At 51.7% G+C, this 17581-nt stretch overlaps 1 protein-coding gene and 1 long non-coding RNA gene across 3 annotated transcripts in view; both read left to right on the top strand.

Annotated features, from left to right (window-relative positions):
• Window positions 1–1020: 1020 nt before the first annotated feature.
• LOC148108166 (dual oxidase 1-like) overlaps window positions 1021–17581 on the top strand; it is a 33584-nt gene continuing 17023 nt past the window's right edge. Inside the window, 11 exon segments of the mRNA XM_087853891.1 lie at window positions 1021–1042; window positions 6705–6785; window positions 6975–6989; window positions 6992–7135; window positions 8408–8485; window positions 8488–8908; window positions 8995–9228; window positions 13531–13649; window positions 15983–16115; window positions 16340–16349; window positions 16751–16936. Of these exon segments, the coding sequence (XP_087710017.1) occupies window positions 1021–1042; window positions 6705–6785; window positions 6975–6989; window positions 6992–7135; window positions 8408–8485; window positions 8488–8908; window positions 8995–9228; window positions 13531–13649; window positions 15983–16115; window positions 16340–16349; window positions 16751–16936 (1443 nt within the window).
• Window positions 9344–13301, top strand: LOC148108167 (uncharacterized). 2 transcript variants are annotated; one of them, XR_015721155.1, is made up of 5 exons: window positions 9344–9713; window positions 9852–9947; window positions 11249–11380; window positions 11605–11777; window positions 12065–12772. It is a non-coding gene; the product is annotated as an uncharacterized LOC148108167 (long non-coding RNA). The 2 variants fall into 2 exon arrangements; XR_015721156.1 differs by adding an exon at window positions 13145–13301 and having other exon boundaries at window positions 9349–9713; window positions 11249–11777; window positions 12065–12380.

Here is a 17581-nt window from a genome sequence, read left to right as displayed (position 1 = left end):
GCCGGATCCTGGCAACATACACAGAGGTGGGAGTGACTATTTCAGCACAGGCCGGAGTGAATAAACTATCCATGTTAACAGGAAAATTACAGGCTAACTTCCATGAAAACATTCGAGTTTAGGTTCTCTTACCAGTTCCTGGATGGTTTTTAAGGCATTCATAACCACGTATGCTGTTGGGCTGAAACAAACATTTTTGAACCTTAAAAAGTGCCCTTTGTTTCTCCTATCGTTTCCAAATCTTAATAAACCATCAGTCTCCACTTTGTGGAAAGGGAACTCAAGCAGAGAAATGGAGTATGTCTCCTAAAATTTTTTTCAAGTTCCAGGGCCTCATGGAAATGGGTTTATCAACCCTTGTCTGGGTTTCTGAGTTCAGACCACTGTCTACTCTCCTAAATAGTATGATTTCTTTCCTTGTAAAGAGTCTGACACTTCCATTGCCCCATAAGTTGCTCAAGAAGACCTCAAGGATAATAGTAAGAGGTAGAACCAGAGAGTCTGCTGTCAGAGATCCTGCCCTAAATCGTGTTAAAAGGCTGGGTGAAGGAGCAATCAGGCTTGATCGTAGACCATCTGGGAGGAAGTAGAAAGTCACCAGAAGTGGCATGCTGGCAAATCTGGGCAGGAGTCCAAGATAATTGTCTGTTTGGTATTATCTTGAGGCAGGACTGAGAAATAAGTGACACAAAAGCTGGAAGGGAAGATTGGAGCCAAGTATGGAGACCCTTCAATGCCAACCATATCCATTAGCAATTGGGTCAGCCACTGTGACAGAGATCCAAATTCTGTAGCTTCAGTATATTAGGTGGTAACTCTCTCATGGATAAGAAGTCAGGAGGTCAAAAAAAAAAAAAAGAAGTCAGGAGGTCGGCTCTCTAGAACTGGTATGACAGCTTCAGGGACCCAGGCTCCATCTACTTTTCTGATTCTCCACCCTTGAGGCTATCTGTTGGCAGTAGGCGCCCCCACCATCTTGTCCATGTTGTAGGTCTGATCCTGAGAAGGAGAAGCAAAAGGATGATAGGCCATGCCTCTTCAGGTGAGTTAGCTCCCCTACGAGAGTTTTCTTAAGGAAGTCCCAGGGATTCCACATACAGCTCTGAGACCACCCCTGGCTGCAAGGGAGGCTGGTAAGTGCTCTTTTCTAACGGGGCATTTCTTCCTGGAATAAAATCAGTGTCCTAAGACATGAATGAAGAATGGATGTTGGGTAGCAGTTTCGAGCTCACCAGCCTAAGGAGCGCAAACCATTTTCTTCGGCAATGGGAAGTTGTTGGAGGATTCTGAGGAGAGAGGAGAGGGGATTGGGTCAAGGAGATGAAATGGCAGGGGGTGTGGGGAGCAAGTGGAGAGGGGAGAGCAGAGGCGATGCTGTGTGGATGTGCACAGAATGGAACGTGGACAAATACACTCCAACTACTCATTGTCACCTGGGAAACTGAGGCAGCTGGATGGCACTGCTTTAAGAAATGCCATCCCTGCAGCTCTTGAGGTAGCAGGGCTGACTGTTCACTGAATGTCTTTAGCTAGAATATGAAGAGCCAAGTCAACTGCCATGAGATTGGCAGTTTTATCTATCAAGCTCGGTGTCATTTCTTCTTTAACACAAATGTATTCCTTCCATAAAGCTACCCTACAACACTTTCTCTTCTGTCCTTTGCACTCATTTTGACACTAATATAATGCCTTATAATTAAGTCATATTGAAACCTTCTTCAATTTAAACTATGTACAAACAGACTCGGAAATTCTGTCATGCTTAGCACATTGGCACCAACTCCTATGCAATTCGTAGTCACAATTGAACAGGTATTTAGATCAGTGAGATGTTGATGAGCTTTATGACTCAAAAAACAAAGCCCAGATACGTGAAGTAAACACAGCAGTAATAAATAAAGAGGATGGGCTAACGCACACATGATTTACAATAAATCATAGACTCCATTGTTGGTCTGATGTGACATTTGAATACAGTTATTCTAATGTTTACAGGCTTATTTTAAGGTTTACTATCTGGATTTGGAATGTTGGGATTTCTGAGATGTTTCAGTGATTTATGGAGACAAAGGGATGGAGTATTTGAAGTCGGAATTGTTCTATACATGGCATGGTTTCCTGCCTTGGTTACCCACTCTGAGGATATCTGAAATTGTAAGGTTTATGTTTGAGCTACGATAATTTTCTTTCAAAAAGGGCCACGTAAGTGGTATGATGTAGTTCGTAGTCATCGACACTGATATTCAAAGACGGGCGCTATTGCAAGGAATAGTTAGAAACAGCCAGTTTTCAGGTCACAAAACACTCTTGAGGACTTTCAGGGACTGAGCTGTGTGAAAAAAGGCATCTCCGTGTTGGCTGTTTAGAGGTTAGCAAAAAATAAATCAACCCACAGGACACCTCATATCTTCCACTGACTCAGCCCCTCACCATAGGAAGACTTACATGTTTCCAATCCCACAAAGACATAACATCTTTTGTGTTTTAAAACCCAGGTCTTTGTGAAAGGACATGATTCCACTTCCAAATGCACATATAGAAGTAGAAAAGAATTCTTTTTTTTTTGTAAGATAAAACACAGATTAAATATTTATTAAATAATAACTTCTCAGCAAAAAGTTTTCGTTTTCAGTAAACAACAAAATCGTATGTTAATCCATACTTTTCCATACCATATTCTTTTTTCAGAATCACAAGCAACATTTAAATATAAACCTTCACATCTAAATTAAAGGCTCTTCTGAATCATTTTGGCCATAACAGCTCTCTACAGATTACATACTGCTCTCCTTCGAACCTACGTTCTTCATCTTTACTTTTTTTTCTTTTTTTTAATTAATAATATTTTTTTCAAGATAAAAAGCTTCTGCACAGCCAAGGAAACAGTAAAAAAAAAAAAAAAACAACTAAGAGGCAGCGCACAGAATGGGAGAAGGTATTTGCAAATGACACTCCAGATCAAAGACTAGTATCCAAGATCTACAAAGAACTGCTCAAACTCAATACACGGGAAACAAATAATCAAATCAAAAAATGGGCAGATGATATGAATAGACACTTTTCCAATGAGGACATACAAATGGCTAATAGACACATGAAAAAATGTTCAAAATCATTAGCCATCAGGGAAATTCAAATCAAAACCACACTGAGATACCACCTTATGCCAGTTAGAATGGCAAAAACTGACAAGGCAAGAAACAACAATTGTTGGAGAGGATGTGGAGAAAGGGGATCCCTCTTACACTGTTGGTGGCAATGCAAGTTGATACAGGCACTTTGGAAATCAGTGTGGAGGTCCCTTAAAAAGTTAAAAATGGAGCTACCCTTTGATCCAGCAATTGCACTACTGCGTATTTACCCCAAAGATACAGATGTAGTGAAGAGAAGGGCCATATGCACCCCAATGTTCATAGCAGCATTGTCCACAATAGCTAAATCGTGGAAGGAGCCGAGATGCCCTTCAACAGATGACTGGATTAAGAAGAGGTGGTCCATATATACAATGGAATATTACTCAGCCATCAGAAAGAACGATTTCTCCACATTTGCTGCAACATGGACGGGACTGGAGGAGATAATGCTAAGCGAAATAAGTCAAGCAGAGAAAGGCAACTATCATATGGTTTCTCTCATCTATGGAACGTAAGAAATAGGAAGATCAGTAGGAGAAGAAGGGAAGAAGAAAGCGGGGGTAAACAGAAGGGGAAATGAACCATGAGAGACTATAGACTCTGGGAAACAAACTGAGGGCTTCAGAGGGGAGCGGGCTGGGGGAATGGGATAGGCTGGTGATGGGTAGTAAGGAGGGCACGTATTGCATGGTGCACTGGGTGTTATACGCAAGTGATGAATCGTGGAACTTTACATCAAAAACTAGGGATGTACCGTATGGTGACTAACATAATATAATAAAAAATATTATTAATAGAAAAGAATTCTGTTCACTACTTCACCCAGTCGCATCCATCCTGTGAGGAAGAGTCTTGGTTTAAGATGGGCACTCTGGCCTCTTTTTTAGTTGCTAATTACCAATTTTAGATGTTCCTCTTTGACAATGAATTTCTGGCACAATGTCTGTTGTCATTCAGAGAAACACTGAGATTTACAAATTCCGCAATCTCTGCTGATCAGTTAATGATGTGGTAAACAGGGTTTCACAGCTAGACAGATGGAGGCAGCTCTCCAGTGCCAGAAGCTGAGGAGGTCAGGATCTGGATGGCAGGGACTGCTCCAGGGGATTTATCGAAAACTGTAAGACTCAAAACAGAAGATACTCATCCAAGCTCGAGAGTGATGGTTGTTCTTTCTGACAGAGATATAACCCAGTTTGCCTACAAAAACACTCACATTATTAAAAACAAAACTAGCAGAGGTCAGATGAATTTTTGGTGGCTAAACATCCAGGTCTCCTTCTCTGGCTTTGCTCTGCCCCTCACCCGTCACATTCACCCAATTCTATCATAGTGTATCTTGTTCATAAGGAATAGGGGGCCAAGTGATGGCGTCCTTTAGCTTCCTGTAATCTACCGACCCCTCCATTAAGCCACCCCAAATTAACAAACCACCCACGTGATACTGAGGTTCTTGCCGTATTAAGGTGGCTCTATAAAAGTCCCCTGATCCCCCTTTGAACCAGGTGGCCGCCCCTAAACCCTGCCTGTATGGAAATTTTTGCTCAGTCTCTGCTTAGAGGATTAAGTTTATCCTAAGCTGACAGAAGAGCCTTCTTTCTACATCACTACAAAGCTGGTGAATGAACCTACCTGAGGACCAGGCATCAGCCAGACATCTGGGCAGCAGTGAGTCTGCTCATCTTTGGAAACCCAGAGAGAGCCAACCAGCTCTAAGACTTGTATGATGGCCAGCACGAGAGCTGTCGTGTGGTGTGTAAGTGAGGATCTCTCCTTACCCTACCAAGGCACATAAAGTAAAGGGTTGCTTCCTGCCAGGAGTTTGCAGGAAGCAGAGCAATGACTCGGTTCAGCCACAGAGGCCTCCTGCCTCAGCATCCAGAGTGAGGGTTAAAAGTGGTTAATGTGGGGACATGGAATGGATTCCTTGCCAGCCCTGGCCTCCGTCAGTGGCAGCAGGGAAACTGCCATCTTACGGGCAGGGCACTCTTTGGAGAACAGTTGGAGTAAAGAATCCATGGAGAAGCTGAAACAAATATGGTGGTATCTGTTCATTTGGTAAATCCTAACTGGACACTGATTTGATGCACACATCATGCTAGGTATGGAGGATACAGCTATGAGTGGAAACAGTTCCTGACCCTAGGGGACTTCTAGGTGGCAAGAGAAGAGAGGAAGCTGAACACTGTGGCCAACCAAGAACTGGAAATGTTGGGTGGGAACTCTTAGTGGGGTCCCTGAAGAAGATATCATGTGCCACATCCTCTCGGCCCACCTTGTGCTCACCCACAGCTGGAGGGCAGTTTCTACATACCCTGACAGTTTCCTACCTCCAGTACCTGCTTGCCTCTCCTTCCTTCTCCACCTGAGGGCTGGAACACACTGCCCCTACTGCAACATTCAACCAGTTGGTGGATAGATTCCCTGGCTTCCTCCCTGCTCAATAGGCAATTCTGAGGTGTGCCCATACAGTCTTCGAGAGGCCACCAACAGGAGTGAGCCCCAGTTGCCCTCAGCAGTAACTCACTCCGTGACAAGTCCCATATTGATGCCCCTGCCTTACTTCCCCACTTCCTCCAGCTCGTCCTGGGCCACCTCCCAGTTAGCCACGTGGCTCAAATCCTTCCCTCAGGCTCTGCCTTTAGGGGTTAACCTGCCTCAGGCTAAGGATCTGAAATAGCACGTGGCACAGGGCACTTTTGAGTAAGTTGGAAGATGGAATCTGACTGGTCACCTGATCTGCTGACCAGAAGGACCTCCATTCCATCTCTGATTCTGAACCTTTCCCTCTTCCCTCACTGCCTGAGTTCTTCCCTCAACAACTGAGTGCTCCCTCCCAGATCCTAGTTTTTGGAAAGTATAATAGGGTCAATAAAAGGAATTACATGAGGAACATGATTCCTCAAAGGAGGAGGAGGCAAGGTTCTCCCTTGACCAGGAAGTCCCTGATCCCACCCCCAGAAACTGCAAAAGAGACCAGAATAGCAACAGGCGGCAGAGCCACAGCCCCAGGGCCCACACACTTGCCCTGGGTGGGGGGGCGGCTCTGCTCAGCAGGAGAGGGCCAAGCCCCTCTCCACACTGCCCGTACCCAGGGAGTGGTCACAGAATGACCTCTCCTTTCCTGAGTGGAAGAGTGGTTGGCTTTGGGGCAGTGGCTGGCTCTTGCTCCGTATATCTTAGGGCTGGGACTGGTTTCTGTCCTGCCTTGTCCCTAGGGAGCTGAGGGGTGAGGGCACTAGAAGGCTCCTGCATGCCCTTCCACATCGCCACTGTTCTCCAGCTTTGTCTTGTTCTCTGAGGTTATTTGTCAGCACACACTGCCCCTGTCTCCACTGCTTCAGGGCTCCCTGCCATGTTTCCCCCACTGAGCAGCTAGAAGAATGAGCTCGAGTTTGGATATCACTTTGTCCTTGGTTCTCTCCCTCCGCCGCCTACCTTCCACACTGTGCTGGGTTTCCACCTTCTGCTGCTCCCCTTGCCAGGCTACCAAGACGCATATCCTGCAGGCTTGCCTGTCCTCTCATGCCTGCACTTGCCCAGCTGCCCCTTCCCTCTGTTCTCACACAGGAAATCAGAACCCCATTTCCCGGGAGGTGCAGCGATTTGATGGGTGGCACAACCTCATGGAGCACAGATGGGGCAGCAAAGGTAGGTGAGGGCCAAGTGGAAACAGGCCTAGGGGCAGGGTTACCCGAAGGGGCAAGGGCTGGCAGGTACCAGCAGAGGCTCATGCATTCTTAAGGTTTTAGGATCTGTGGTATGGACAGAAGCCTGGGAGAGGGGAGGTAAGGGAGCCCCACTGAGGATTTATCTTTGTTCCTACCCCTCCTACCCCAGGCTCTCGGCTCCAGCGCTTGTTCCAGCCAGCTATGCAGATGGTGTGTACCAGCCCTTGGGAGAACCCCAGCTGCCCAACCCCAGAGACAGCAACACTGCCATGAGGGGCCCTGCAGGGCAGGCCTCCCTGCCAAAGCGAACAGTGCTGGGAGTCTTCTTTGGTGAGGGCCTCAACCTCTGGGGGAGGGAGGCCAGTAGGGTCAGCTGGACACCTCTATGTCTGAGGGGGGAGTCAGGAAGTGAGGGAGAGAAGTGATGGTGGGTCTTAGAGATGGGGGTGAGAGATGAAGGGGCAGGCAAGGGGATGGGGTATTCTTACCCAAAACTGGATTTGCCTCTTGGTGGGTATTTAGCCAAAAGACACAAGAAAGCCAAGATTAGAGAGTTTTACTTGGAACAAGTAAGGGAAAACATGGAGGATATTTCCCAAAGCAGTCTGTTCCCGAATAACAAAACTGGGGAAGTTTTAAGCTAAGGGTCTGTATGGATTCACGAAGGCACTTGTGCAATGGAGAATTCAGCCTAGAATTTAGGCTAAAGTCATCATAGAATGACAGAGTCCAGGTCTTAATTGATGGAAGTCACAAGGGCCAGCAAGGGTTGGCATCAATTGTCTGCCTTTAATCGATCTGATATCTGAATATTCAAAGAAGTTTAAATCCTGCAAAGATAACTCAAGAATGTGCTTTGAGCGAGTAGTCATAAATCACAAGATGTCTGGGGCCTAAAAGGATTTTTCTTAAGTCGAGAAAGCTATGTCTTGTATTTCTTTTTCTGGAGAAGGAAAAGTAGAGGGAGAAAGTCTGAGTGGGGGAGGCATAAATTTGCCCCACACTGAGCTGCCGATGGGACTACAGGTAGAGGCTGGAGCCTGACAATAATCTGGCAGGGGCTCTTGGTGGACCCTGTTTTCACTCATGGTCCCTGTGACTCCTGGGACAGTCTCAGGCCAGGGTTCTGATTTTGACAAGAGGGCTGGAGGCCGGGGTGTCAAAATGGGGGTGCTAGGGTGGGTGGTCTGACCCCAGTGACTGTGGGTTGTTGGCTCCCAACAGGAATGTTGGGCTCCTGCTGGCCACCCAAGGTGCCTACATTTGATTCCCAGTGTCCGGTGTTGCAGTGAGACTGGCAGGTTCTCTGGGCAGGCTGCTCCCAGCTGCATGTTGGAGCAGGTGTTCCCAGCCTGACTGCCCAGGCACACTCACCCGGCACCTCCCAGTTACCAAGGAGAGGACCAAACCGGCAACGAAAGCAGTTTGGACCAGGGTGTAACAAAGCACTGGGAAAGGTGGAGGAGGTCAAGACTTGGACTTGCCAAAAATGGCTGAGTCGTCTTTTGAAGCTTCAAAGGGAGTCGGGGAGTCCAGATACCTGATGCTGAAGGGAGAGTGGTCCTTAGCTGGTCCTTGCACGCCCTCCCCCGTTGTGGACAGGCTACCACGTGCTCTCGGACCTGGTGAGCGTGGAGACCCCGGGCTGCCCAGCCGAGTTTCTCAACATCCACATCCCGCCCGGGACCCGGTGTTCGACCCTGACCGGCGCGGGAACGTGGTCCTCCCCTTCCAGAGGAGCCGCTGGGACCCCGAGACCGGACAGAGCCCCAGTAATCCCCGGGACCTGGTGAGACGAGACGGGCGGGGTCCCGGGTTCTGGGCCGGGCCGGGCGGGGAGAGACTCCCACCCCCTCGCCCACCGACACCCGCCTCCGCTACCCGACCCCGGCTCACCCCGGCTCACCCTCCTGGTGCCCCCGCAGACCAACGAGGTGACGGGCCGGCTGGACGGCAGCGCCATCTATGGCTCCTCGCCCTCGTGCAGCGACGCGCTGCGGAGCTTCTCCCGCGGGCAGCTGGCGTCGGGGCCCGACCCCGCCTTCCCCGCGACGCACAAAGCCCCCCGCTCATGGGGACGGCGGCCGACCCCGCCACCGAACAGCGCGGCCCCGGGGGCTGAACGGCGGGGCGGCGGCGCGGGGCGGGCTGCGGCGGCCGGGGCGCGGGGCGGGCTGCGGACGGCAAAGTTGCGCTGCCCGCGGTCGCGCCGCCGCCCAGCTCCTCCCCTGCGGCCCCGCGTCGCGTCCGGCCTTCGCGGCGGAGCGAGGGAACCGCGACCCCTTCCTGCAGGCGCCGGGCCTGCTGTGGGGCCGCTACCACAACCTGTGCGCGCAGCGGCTGGCCCGCGAGCACCCGCAATGGGGGGACGAGGAGCTGTTCCAGCAGGCGCGCGAGAGGGTCGTCGCCACCTACCAGGTCCGGCACTCGGCCTCTCTCCGTCCTCCCTCCCCTCCTTCCTCCCCCCTCCCCCAGGCTGCTGCGCGGGAGACGCCGCTGCCCCGCAGAGCCCTCCATCGTCGCACAAGCAGCCCCCGGAAACGCCCTTTTCCAGGAGGACACTGCTCCCCAGAACTGGAGCTAGCGGCTAGGAATGGACCCCGAAGATGAGGAGCAGGCGAAGGGCTATTATACACGAGACTGGGCTGTGGTTATTAGTCATTAGCCCACTCCCATCCCATGTTCCTAGTGGGGCACAGGCCTCCGCACCTGTCCTGTTGCAGTTGCCCCCCTCGTGACTGCCCCTGCCTGGCCCTCATCTCCCACCTAAGCCTTCCTTGGGCTCAGACCCCTCCCAGCGTGGCTGCTCCAGCCCTTGCCTCCCTTTTGCCCTCTCTTGACCCTCAGAACATCGTTCTGTATGAGTGGCTGCCCAGCTTCCTGCAGAAAACACCCCCCAAGTATGCAGGTGAGGGGATGGGGAAGGAGAATGGGAGAGCTAGCAGGAGTTTTTTGGGGCAGGGAGAAGGGGTGTGTGTGTGGGGGGGGAGGCTGGGTGGTTTAAGGGCTAAGTGTTACTATCCTCCCTCTTCTCCCCTTCCCCCAGGACACAGCCCTTTCCTGGACCCCAGCATCTCCCCAGAGTTCCTGGCCGCTTCTGAGCAATTCTTCTCTACCAGGTGCCTCCTGGCGGCTACATGAGGTGAGGGCAAAGTGCAAAGGTTTGTGTATTGGCAGGAGTGGGGATGTCATTTGAGAAAAATCTGTCCTCAGGAGCCCTCAGGAAAGGATTATCAGTCTGAAGTGTGCTAATTTCCCCAGGGAACAGTGAATTTGGAGGGGGAAGAACAATTGTTAAAAAAGACATCATTGTGATTTTTAAGCACTTTATGTCCACTTTCCCACAGCTGGTGTATATATTAACTCCCCAGTTAAACACAGGCTAATCGAGGCTGAGGATGAGTCACGAAGCCCGCTGGTCTGAACCTTAGGTCTTGACACTGCACTGGGGGCATTTTTAGCTGTAAGCAGAGGAGCCAGGTCTTGCGGGGAATTATAATAAAAGAAGTGTGAGAGCTGAAGAAAATTTTGACTCCAAAATAATGAAAAGGGAATTTTAAACTAAAAAAAATTTTAATTAAATGTATATGGAACAAAACATGTCAGTTTATTTTTTACAATTGCATTATAATTTAAAAACAATTCATAGGTTAGGGGCGCCTGGGTGGCTCAGGCAGTTAAGCAGCTGCCTTGGGCTCAGGTCATGATCCCAAGGTTCTAGGATTGAGCCCGCATCAGGCTCTCTGCTTAGCAGGGAGTCTGCTTCTCCCTGTCCCTCTCCCTCTGCCCCGTCCCCCTGCTCATAATCACACTCTCTCTGTCAAATAAATAAATAAAATATTTATGAAAAAACAATTCATAGGTTAGATTTTCTTACTCTGAAACAATTTTTGGATATGCCTAATAATAGCCAAGAAATCATAGCAATGGACTTATCCACAGATAAGTAATTTCGAAAGAACAATGAAAAATCCTTTAAAAATGTTTTAACTTACATATATATGTTATATATATATATGTGTGTGTGTATATGTATATATATGTGTGTGTGTGTATATGTGTGTGTGTGTGTGTGTGTGTGTGTATATACACATCTCTCTTCAGAGAGGTCCTGTGAGTTGCCCATGGTCACACAGCTGTTCACTAACAGAGCAAGGACCCAGACCTAGATGTTCTAGTGCCTTTGTCAATCATGCTGTCAAGTCTCCTAAAATAGAAGTAAAGTTTTAGATCCCTTGTGTGTTCTGGAGACCTGCTCTCAGCAGCATGAGCTTCGGATGGGGACATCATTCACCCCGAGTGGGGAATCAACCTATGGAGGAGGAATGGCCTGCTGGTTTCAGAGGGAACATCAGCACTGGGTGGTTCCAGGGCATGGACTGTGGTGTGGGGAGAGCCTGTCTGCTCAACCTCCAACCCCGTCTTCTCTCCCCATTCCCAAAGCATCCAAATCTACGAAGAGCTGAAGATGTGGACGCGCTGCTGCTGGGCATGGCCTCCCAGATCGCTGAGCGAGAGGACCATGTCGTGGTGGAGGATGTGCTAGGTGACGCTGAGGCTGTCCCTGCAGGCTGGGTACTGCTGTCACCTGGGTGGGGATTCTGCTGGAGCTCCAGTGTCAGGCCAGGAGGAGTGACCGGGGCTGGGAGCCTGCACTCTCTCACTGCTCAGACACCTGTTGACCATGGTTCCCTCTGTGTGATTCTGGCCCCCCTGGGGCTGGTTGGAGACTGGGTCCTGGGCTAGTGGAGCTGTGGTGGCCCTGTGCTCCCTCAGATTCTCTGCTATTTCATCCCCAGGTTTCTGGCCAGGACCCCTGAAGTTTTCCCGTACAGACCACCCGGCTGGCTGCGTGCAGAGGGGCTGGGATCTGGGCCTGCCCTCTTATACCAAGGCCAGGGAAGCACTGGGTCTGCCTCCCATTACCAGATGGCAGGACATCAACCCTGCACTCTCCCAGAGCAACCACACCGTAAGGAGGGGTTGGGACGCAGAGGGCGGGGTGGGAGGGCCAAGGCACATTGGCCCAAGACATGGAAGGAAGGCAGTGAGGCACAAACACTAGAAACAAGTCCCTGGTGAGAGGGATGGGACTCGCCCACGTGGTTTTTCCCAATATCATCTACGAGGATGGAAGTTGCCAGACCAGCAGGATTTGGCAGTAGACCTTGTGACTCTGCAGATCCAGCAAATGTTTGCTGAGCATGTCTTGCACGCCAGGCACTTAATAAGCATTACCTCGTTTACTCTTCCCAACAGCCATCTGAGCAGGTGTGGAAGGTCCTCAACCCAGGAACAAGCTGTACTTTTTTATACACTGACACTCGGGCTGCCTTTGGGGAGTCAACTGTTACTCCCTGAGCTGTCGCCTGGGCCACGTGGCATTGCCTGCCAGCCAACAGAGCAGTTTTGGTGGCCTTACCATCTTGGCATAGTGGCGTTTCTACAATTGCACGCTGGTTTTACTGCTTTCGTCCTTACTGTTTATAAGATTGTTGGAAAGTGGAGAAGTGAAAGGCCGATGAAGAAGCAATATGCACGTGGGGCGTATAAACTTTATACAGTCAATATAAAGGTAGGAATCACCAGGCGAACCAAAAGTAGCAAGTCTTTAGCTCCCCTGGGTCTCGCTGGAATTTAAGCTGAGCAAATGTTTGTTTACATTGCAGAGAAAAGAACTAAAGTCAAGGTCAGGTAGAAAATGCTGCTCATAGAAGGTTGAAGTCTGTCTCCAAAAGGCAGTGTCTATGCAGGGATTTGATTTATACAAACTTTTTTAGCTCTCAAGAATAGAAACCTTTTCGGGGCGCCTGGGTGGCTCAGTCGTTGAGTGTCTGCCTTCGGCTCAGGGCGTGATCCCAGAGTTCTGGGATCGAGCCCCACATCAGGCTCCTCCGCTGGGAGCCTGCTTCTTCCTCTCCCACTCCCCCTGCTTGTGTTCCCTCTCTCGCTGGCTGTCTCTCCCTCTGTCAAATGAATAAATAAAATCTTTAAAAAAAAAAAAAAGAACAGAAACCTTTTCTACACATCATTCTACCTTTCCAATTTTTGTAGTGATTTTGACCCTCAACTTTCATATCTTTTTGAGAACAAGCCACATAGGGAACTGGCTGCCTGTTTTATTCCAACTTTCTACAAGAGGCAGCTGAATCTGTGAGCGAGTTCCCATAAATGAGTTAACTTGTGTAAAGCACTCAGAGCGGTGCCAGGGGCATAATAAGTGAGGGATCGTCACTGTCATTTATTATTATCCTCCCTGGGGCTGATCCCTGCGAACTACCCTTGCCCCAGGGCGGGTGCCGGGTCCTTGCACTCACTCTTGTCCCTTCTTGGCCCCAGGTGCTGGAGTCCACAGCTGCCCTGTACAACCGGGACCTGTCCCAGCTGGAGCTGCTCCCTGGGGGGCTCCTGGAGAGCCATGGGGACCCCGGGCCCCTCTTTAGCGCTATTGTCCTCAACCAGTTTGTGAGGCTGCGGGACGGCGACTGCTACTGGTTTGAGAACACCAGGAATGGGTAAGGCCTGCCTGGGTCCCTTCCTCAGACTTACCTTGGCCTGGGCCCCAGGCCCTCTGCATGTAATGTCAGCAGCCCCACGGGCCCTTGAGTCCCAGCTGGCCTCCCCACTTCCTCAGCCCCTCTGGGTCTCTTTCCTCATCTGGGTCCTCGGGCCAGAACAGGCATCTCTCTCCCAATGCAGCAGCTCCCCGCCTCTCCCTCCTGCAGGCTGTTCTCTGAGGAAGAAATCGCAGAGATCAGAAACACTTCCCTACAGGATGTCCTAGTGGCTGTCACCAACTTGAACCCCAGTGCCCTGCAGCCCAGTGTCTTCTTCTGGCATACGGGTGAGTGGCCAGGGGGTGCTTGGAGGGGCCTGGAGTCGGGTGTCTCATCCCGCCTCAGCCATGGGCCTGGTTCAGGGGCAGCTCGGCAGTAGACTCCAAAGAGTCAGTGAGCCATGGTTCTGCCCTTGGGAACTTTGGTTCCGGGCACCACGGTGGCCGCATGTGGCTGTGTAGGTCCCCTTCCGCACAACCCCAGGAGGTACCCAAGTGGGGTCAAGACTGAGACTCAGAGAGACCTAGGGAGGAAGGCTCCCATCGGCTGGGCTGAGCCTGGGGTGGGTGGGATATCGGGAAGGCCCAGTGCAGTGAGGATATCCTCATTCCACAGCAGTGACGAGGGAAGGGCTGTGTGTGTGTGTGTGTGTGTGTGTGTGTGTGCGTGTACATATGTGCATCTGAGGGAGAGAGAGGTGAGGTTCGTTTCTGACCCCACTTGTTACCCCACTAGGCAAACACCACATTCCTGGTATAATGACAGGGGTAAGCAGCTCTCACCCATCTGCTACCCAGAGCCCCCTCACCCTACCCTTTCTGCCACCCTAACCTCTTCAGTGATTCTGGCCCAGCACTCCCCAGGACTCTAGCTTCCTCTACTTCCCCAGGAGACCCCTGCCCGCAGCCCAGACAGCTCAGCACCAAGGGTCTGCCAGCCTGTGCTCCCTCCATCATGCGGGACTATTTCGAAGGCAGTGGATTTGGGTCTGGGGTCACCATCGGGACTCTCTGCTGCTTCCCCCTTGGTAAAAGTGATGCGCAGGGTGGTGTTGGGTGAAATGCGTAATCTAAGGGGTGGCAGTGGGGTGGTTTCATCTATGACAACTGACCATGTAGAGTACTGTTTCTTTGGGCACATGACAGAACACATCAAAGCAGGAGGGGACATGAGCAGTGTCTGACCTGCAGATAAATCAGCTGCAAGGACATTTGCCTTCCTGTTCTCCTGGGGTCCCTCCAGGGCCCAGGTTGGTCAAGAGCCACAAGGAATCTATTTCACAGTTATTTGCAGGAGCCTGGGCCTGGGAAACTGTCCAAGGCAAACCCTGCTTGAGAACCAGTTGAGAACTAGCTGGGCAAAGGCTTGAGACTTCGCCTCTGGCATGGCTGTGTGTGAGCCCACCAGCTGCATGGCAGAGCGGGTCCGGTCTCTGGCACAAGCACTCTGGTCTTAGTTTCTGGCTGGGAAGGGACCCGAGTGGTGGAAGCAGCAGAGGCGGTGCTGGCATCTTAGATGATACCCTAAGCTCCCTCCCCACCCCCACCCGACCCCCACCCCAGCCCCCACCAGGGAGCTTCAAAATTTGAGCCAATTGAATGAGCCGACCTAGGAGGTGGGGAAAGGAGGGAGTTCTGCCAAGGAAAGGGGTCACTGATCTCACCAAACCCCCACCTTCCTCTGGCCATCCTCCTGCCTCTGCCCTCTTGTGAGCCTGCTGAGTGGCTGGATTGTTGCCCAGCTCCGAAGGAGAAATTTCAAGAGGCTCCAGGGCCAGGACCGCCAGAGTGTCATGTCTGAGAAGCTCGGGGGGGGGGGGGGGCATGGAAGGTAGGCCTGGAGTTGGCCAGGGTGGTGCGGGGGAGGACATGACTCAAGGCTGCAGACCACCCCCACCTCAGCAGCCTAAGGAAAAGGCCCCCCTTTTCTAGGCCTCCAAGCAGGTCAGGGCAGGTGGAAAGAGCCATGGAGGCATCAGGTGGAAGTTGGACCTGGAGTTCTCCACCCTCCGTAGGTCTCCCCGTGGTCCCACATACAGGGCATGTGATAGACTCACGGGGAGGAGTCACAGGGCCCTGACTACGTTTCACAGGCTTACTGTAACTCTCTAGAATCCCCAGCAACGGATGCTTTGTGGCATCTTACACTGGAATTTCAGGCAACAGAGAAGGAATTAATGAAGGTTCAGAGTCACACTGAAGGAGGATAGGAATCTTGATTCCACCACTTGGGCTTTTGGGCTTTAGGCAGATTTTTTAATTCCTCTAAACCTATTTTTTCTTATCTGTGAAACAGGAATAATAATAGCACTTACCTCATGAAGGTTTATGAAGATTAAATTAACTAGTTCCCGCCAAGTACTTGGTACAGTATTGGGCACACAGTAAACACTCAGGAAATGTTGGTTATTCTTCACGTGGGCTAAAGGCACAGCAGGACTGTTGGGGAAGGGACGACCCTCAGTACCCAAGAAGGGGCCAGGAGCTACGGAGGCCTTGACCTAACTCCAGCTCTAAGCCGGCCTCCTGCATCCTGTCCCCGGCTGACCAGCCCTGTCTCTCCAGCATTGGAATGGCAGGGCCACAAGGAGCCCTCTCGGCCTGTGCTCGTGCACCTGCAGCCCCGGCAGACGTGCGTGGTGACGGCAGGCTCTCTGTGCTCCGCGCCATCCAGCTGCAGCCCCCGCAGCAGGTCAGCGTCATCCTGTCCGGCAACCGCGGACGCCGTGCCCTGCTGCTCAAGATCCCCAAGGAGTAGGACCTGGTGTGGCCCAGCGGGTCCCGTTCCTGGTCCGCAGCCTGGGAGGCAGCCAGGTGGAGGGGAAGGAGCGCTGAATCAGGCAGGGTTTCTGGCTTCTAGTCCCTGGCTGTGGTAACTGAGAGAGGAACGTGAACACACTCATCCCGCTCTGGGCCTGTGGGGTGACGTGATCTGCACAGGGCCTTCTTCCTGCGCAGTCTTCCCCGCCCCTTTCTAGGGATGCCCCAGTGGGCCCTAGCTGGGAGTCCTTGGAAGAAGCCAGGCCCTCTTCTCTGCCCCCTGATTTTAGGATCTAGTGAATTGTTCGAGAGTGTGGAGGGGAACTGAATCAGAGGCTGATTTTCAGCTCTGACTGTCTGGCTTCCGGGCCCCTCCGTCGTCTGTCCTGCCTGCCTTCCTGACTCTTTTCTCCCATGTGAACAGAGAGGGAGGAATGGCTTTAGACGTGTGTCTCTGAATGCAGTTTCTGTGCCTATAAATGAGCCCAGAACTCCACCGAGCCCAGGACATAACAGTAAATCCCTTTTACGAGGGCGTTCTTTCCAGTGGCCCCTGACAAAACTCACGCAAAGCTCCTGGCCCCAGGAGTCCTCGACAAATGGTTGCCATCCCTGTCGCCAGTCAGTAGGTGCTGCTGTTTAACCTGGAGGAAGAGCGGCAGGTGCTGGTGGAAGACCTTCGGGGGGCCCTGAAGGAGAGCGGGCTGAGGTTCCAGGAGTGGGAGCCGCGGGAGCAGGAGCTGATGAGGGCAGCCGTGGCCCGAGAGCAGAGGAGCCACCTCTTGGAGACCTTTTTCAGGCACCTTTTCTCCCAGGTGTGTAGGTAGGCTCAGGTCTGTCCCTGCATGTCTGCCTATGGCGGTGCCCTTACCTGCACACAGCCATGGGGTGACTCCAGGGACAGTCAGGAGCCCTGACACTAATAATCAGGTCTACTGCATTTTTGGCCCAATCCCCTGGCCTCTCTGTAAGGAGATGCTCTGACACCTACCTGAGCCACTCCAGGGAGGCCGCGTCAGGAGCTTATCTGTATGTGTCGCTCAGCTCTCTCCTCAGGGCTGTCCGGCCTCTCTGCCCTCACTTAACTCATCCTAGCCAAAAGGCCGCAGAAACTCAGGGTCAGTATGGGGCCAGCGAGAGCTCTTGGTGCCCCCTCCTTGGTGCAGTGCCGCTGCCAGAGGCCTCCTTGGGACATGAGCCCACCTTGCAGACTTCCAAGAACTACCGAGGAGATGTGGGGAAACAAGCCAGGAAGAGAAATGCGAGGACTTGCATGCACGTCTGGCACAGAAATAGAGCAGCCTGGGTCCAGAAGGGTGGAGAGGAGAAGCTTGGTAGAGATAAGATCCCTCCAGCCCAGGCCCCGCTCAAGGAGTTTGTCACCCCTCTGGGAAGAAGGCACAGACACAGAAAGGAAGGAAACCAGCACAGAATGATGAGTGTAAGACAGTCAGGAGCTA

This window comes from Ursus americanus, chromosome 22, assembly GCF_024610735.1.
Source record: "Ursus americanus isolate L20-20 chromosome 22, mUrsAme1.1.p, whole genome shotgun sequence".
In the NCBI taxonomy this organism is placed as follows: Eukaryota; Metazoa; Chordata; class Mammalia; order Carnivora; family Ursidae; genus Ursus; species Ursus americanus.
Note: the sequence above shows the minus strand (reverse complement) of the source record. Positions and strands in the feature narration are given on the sequence as shown.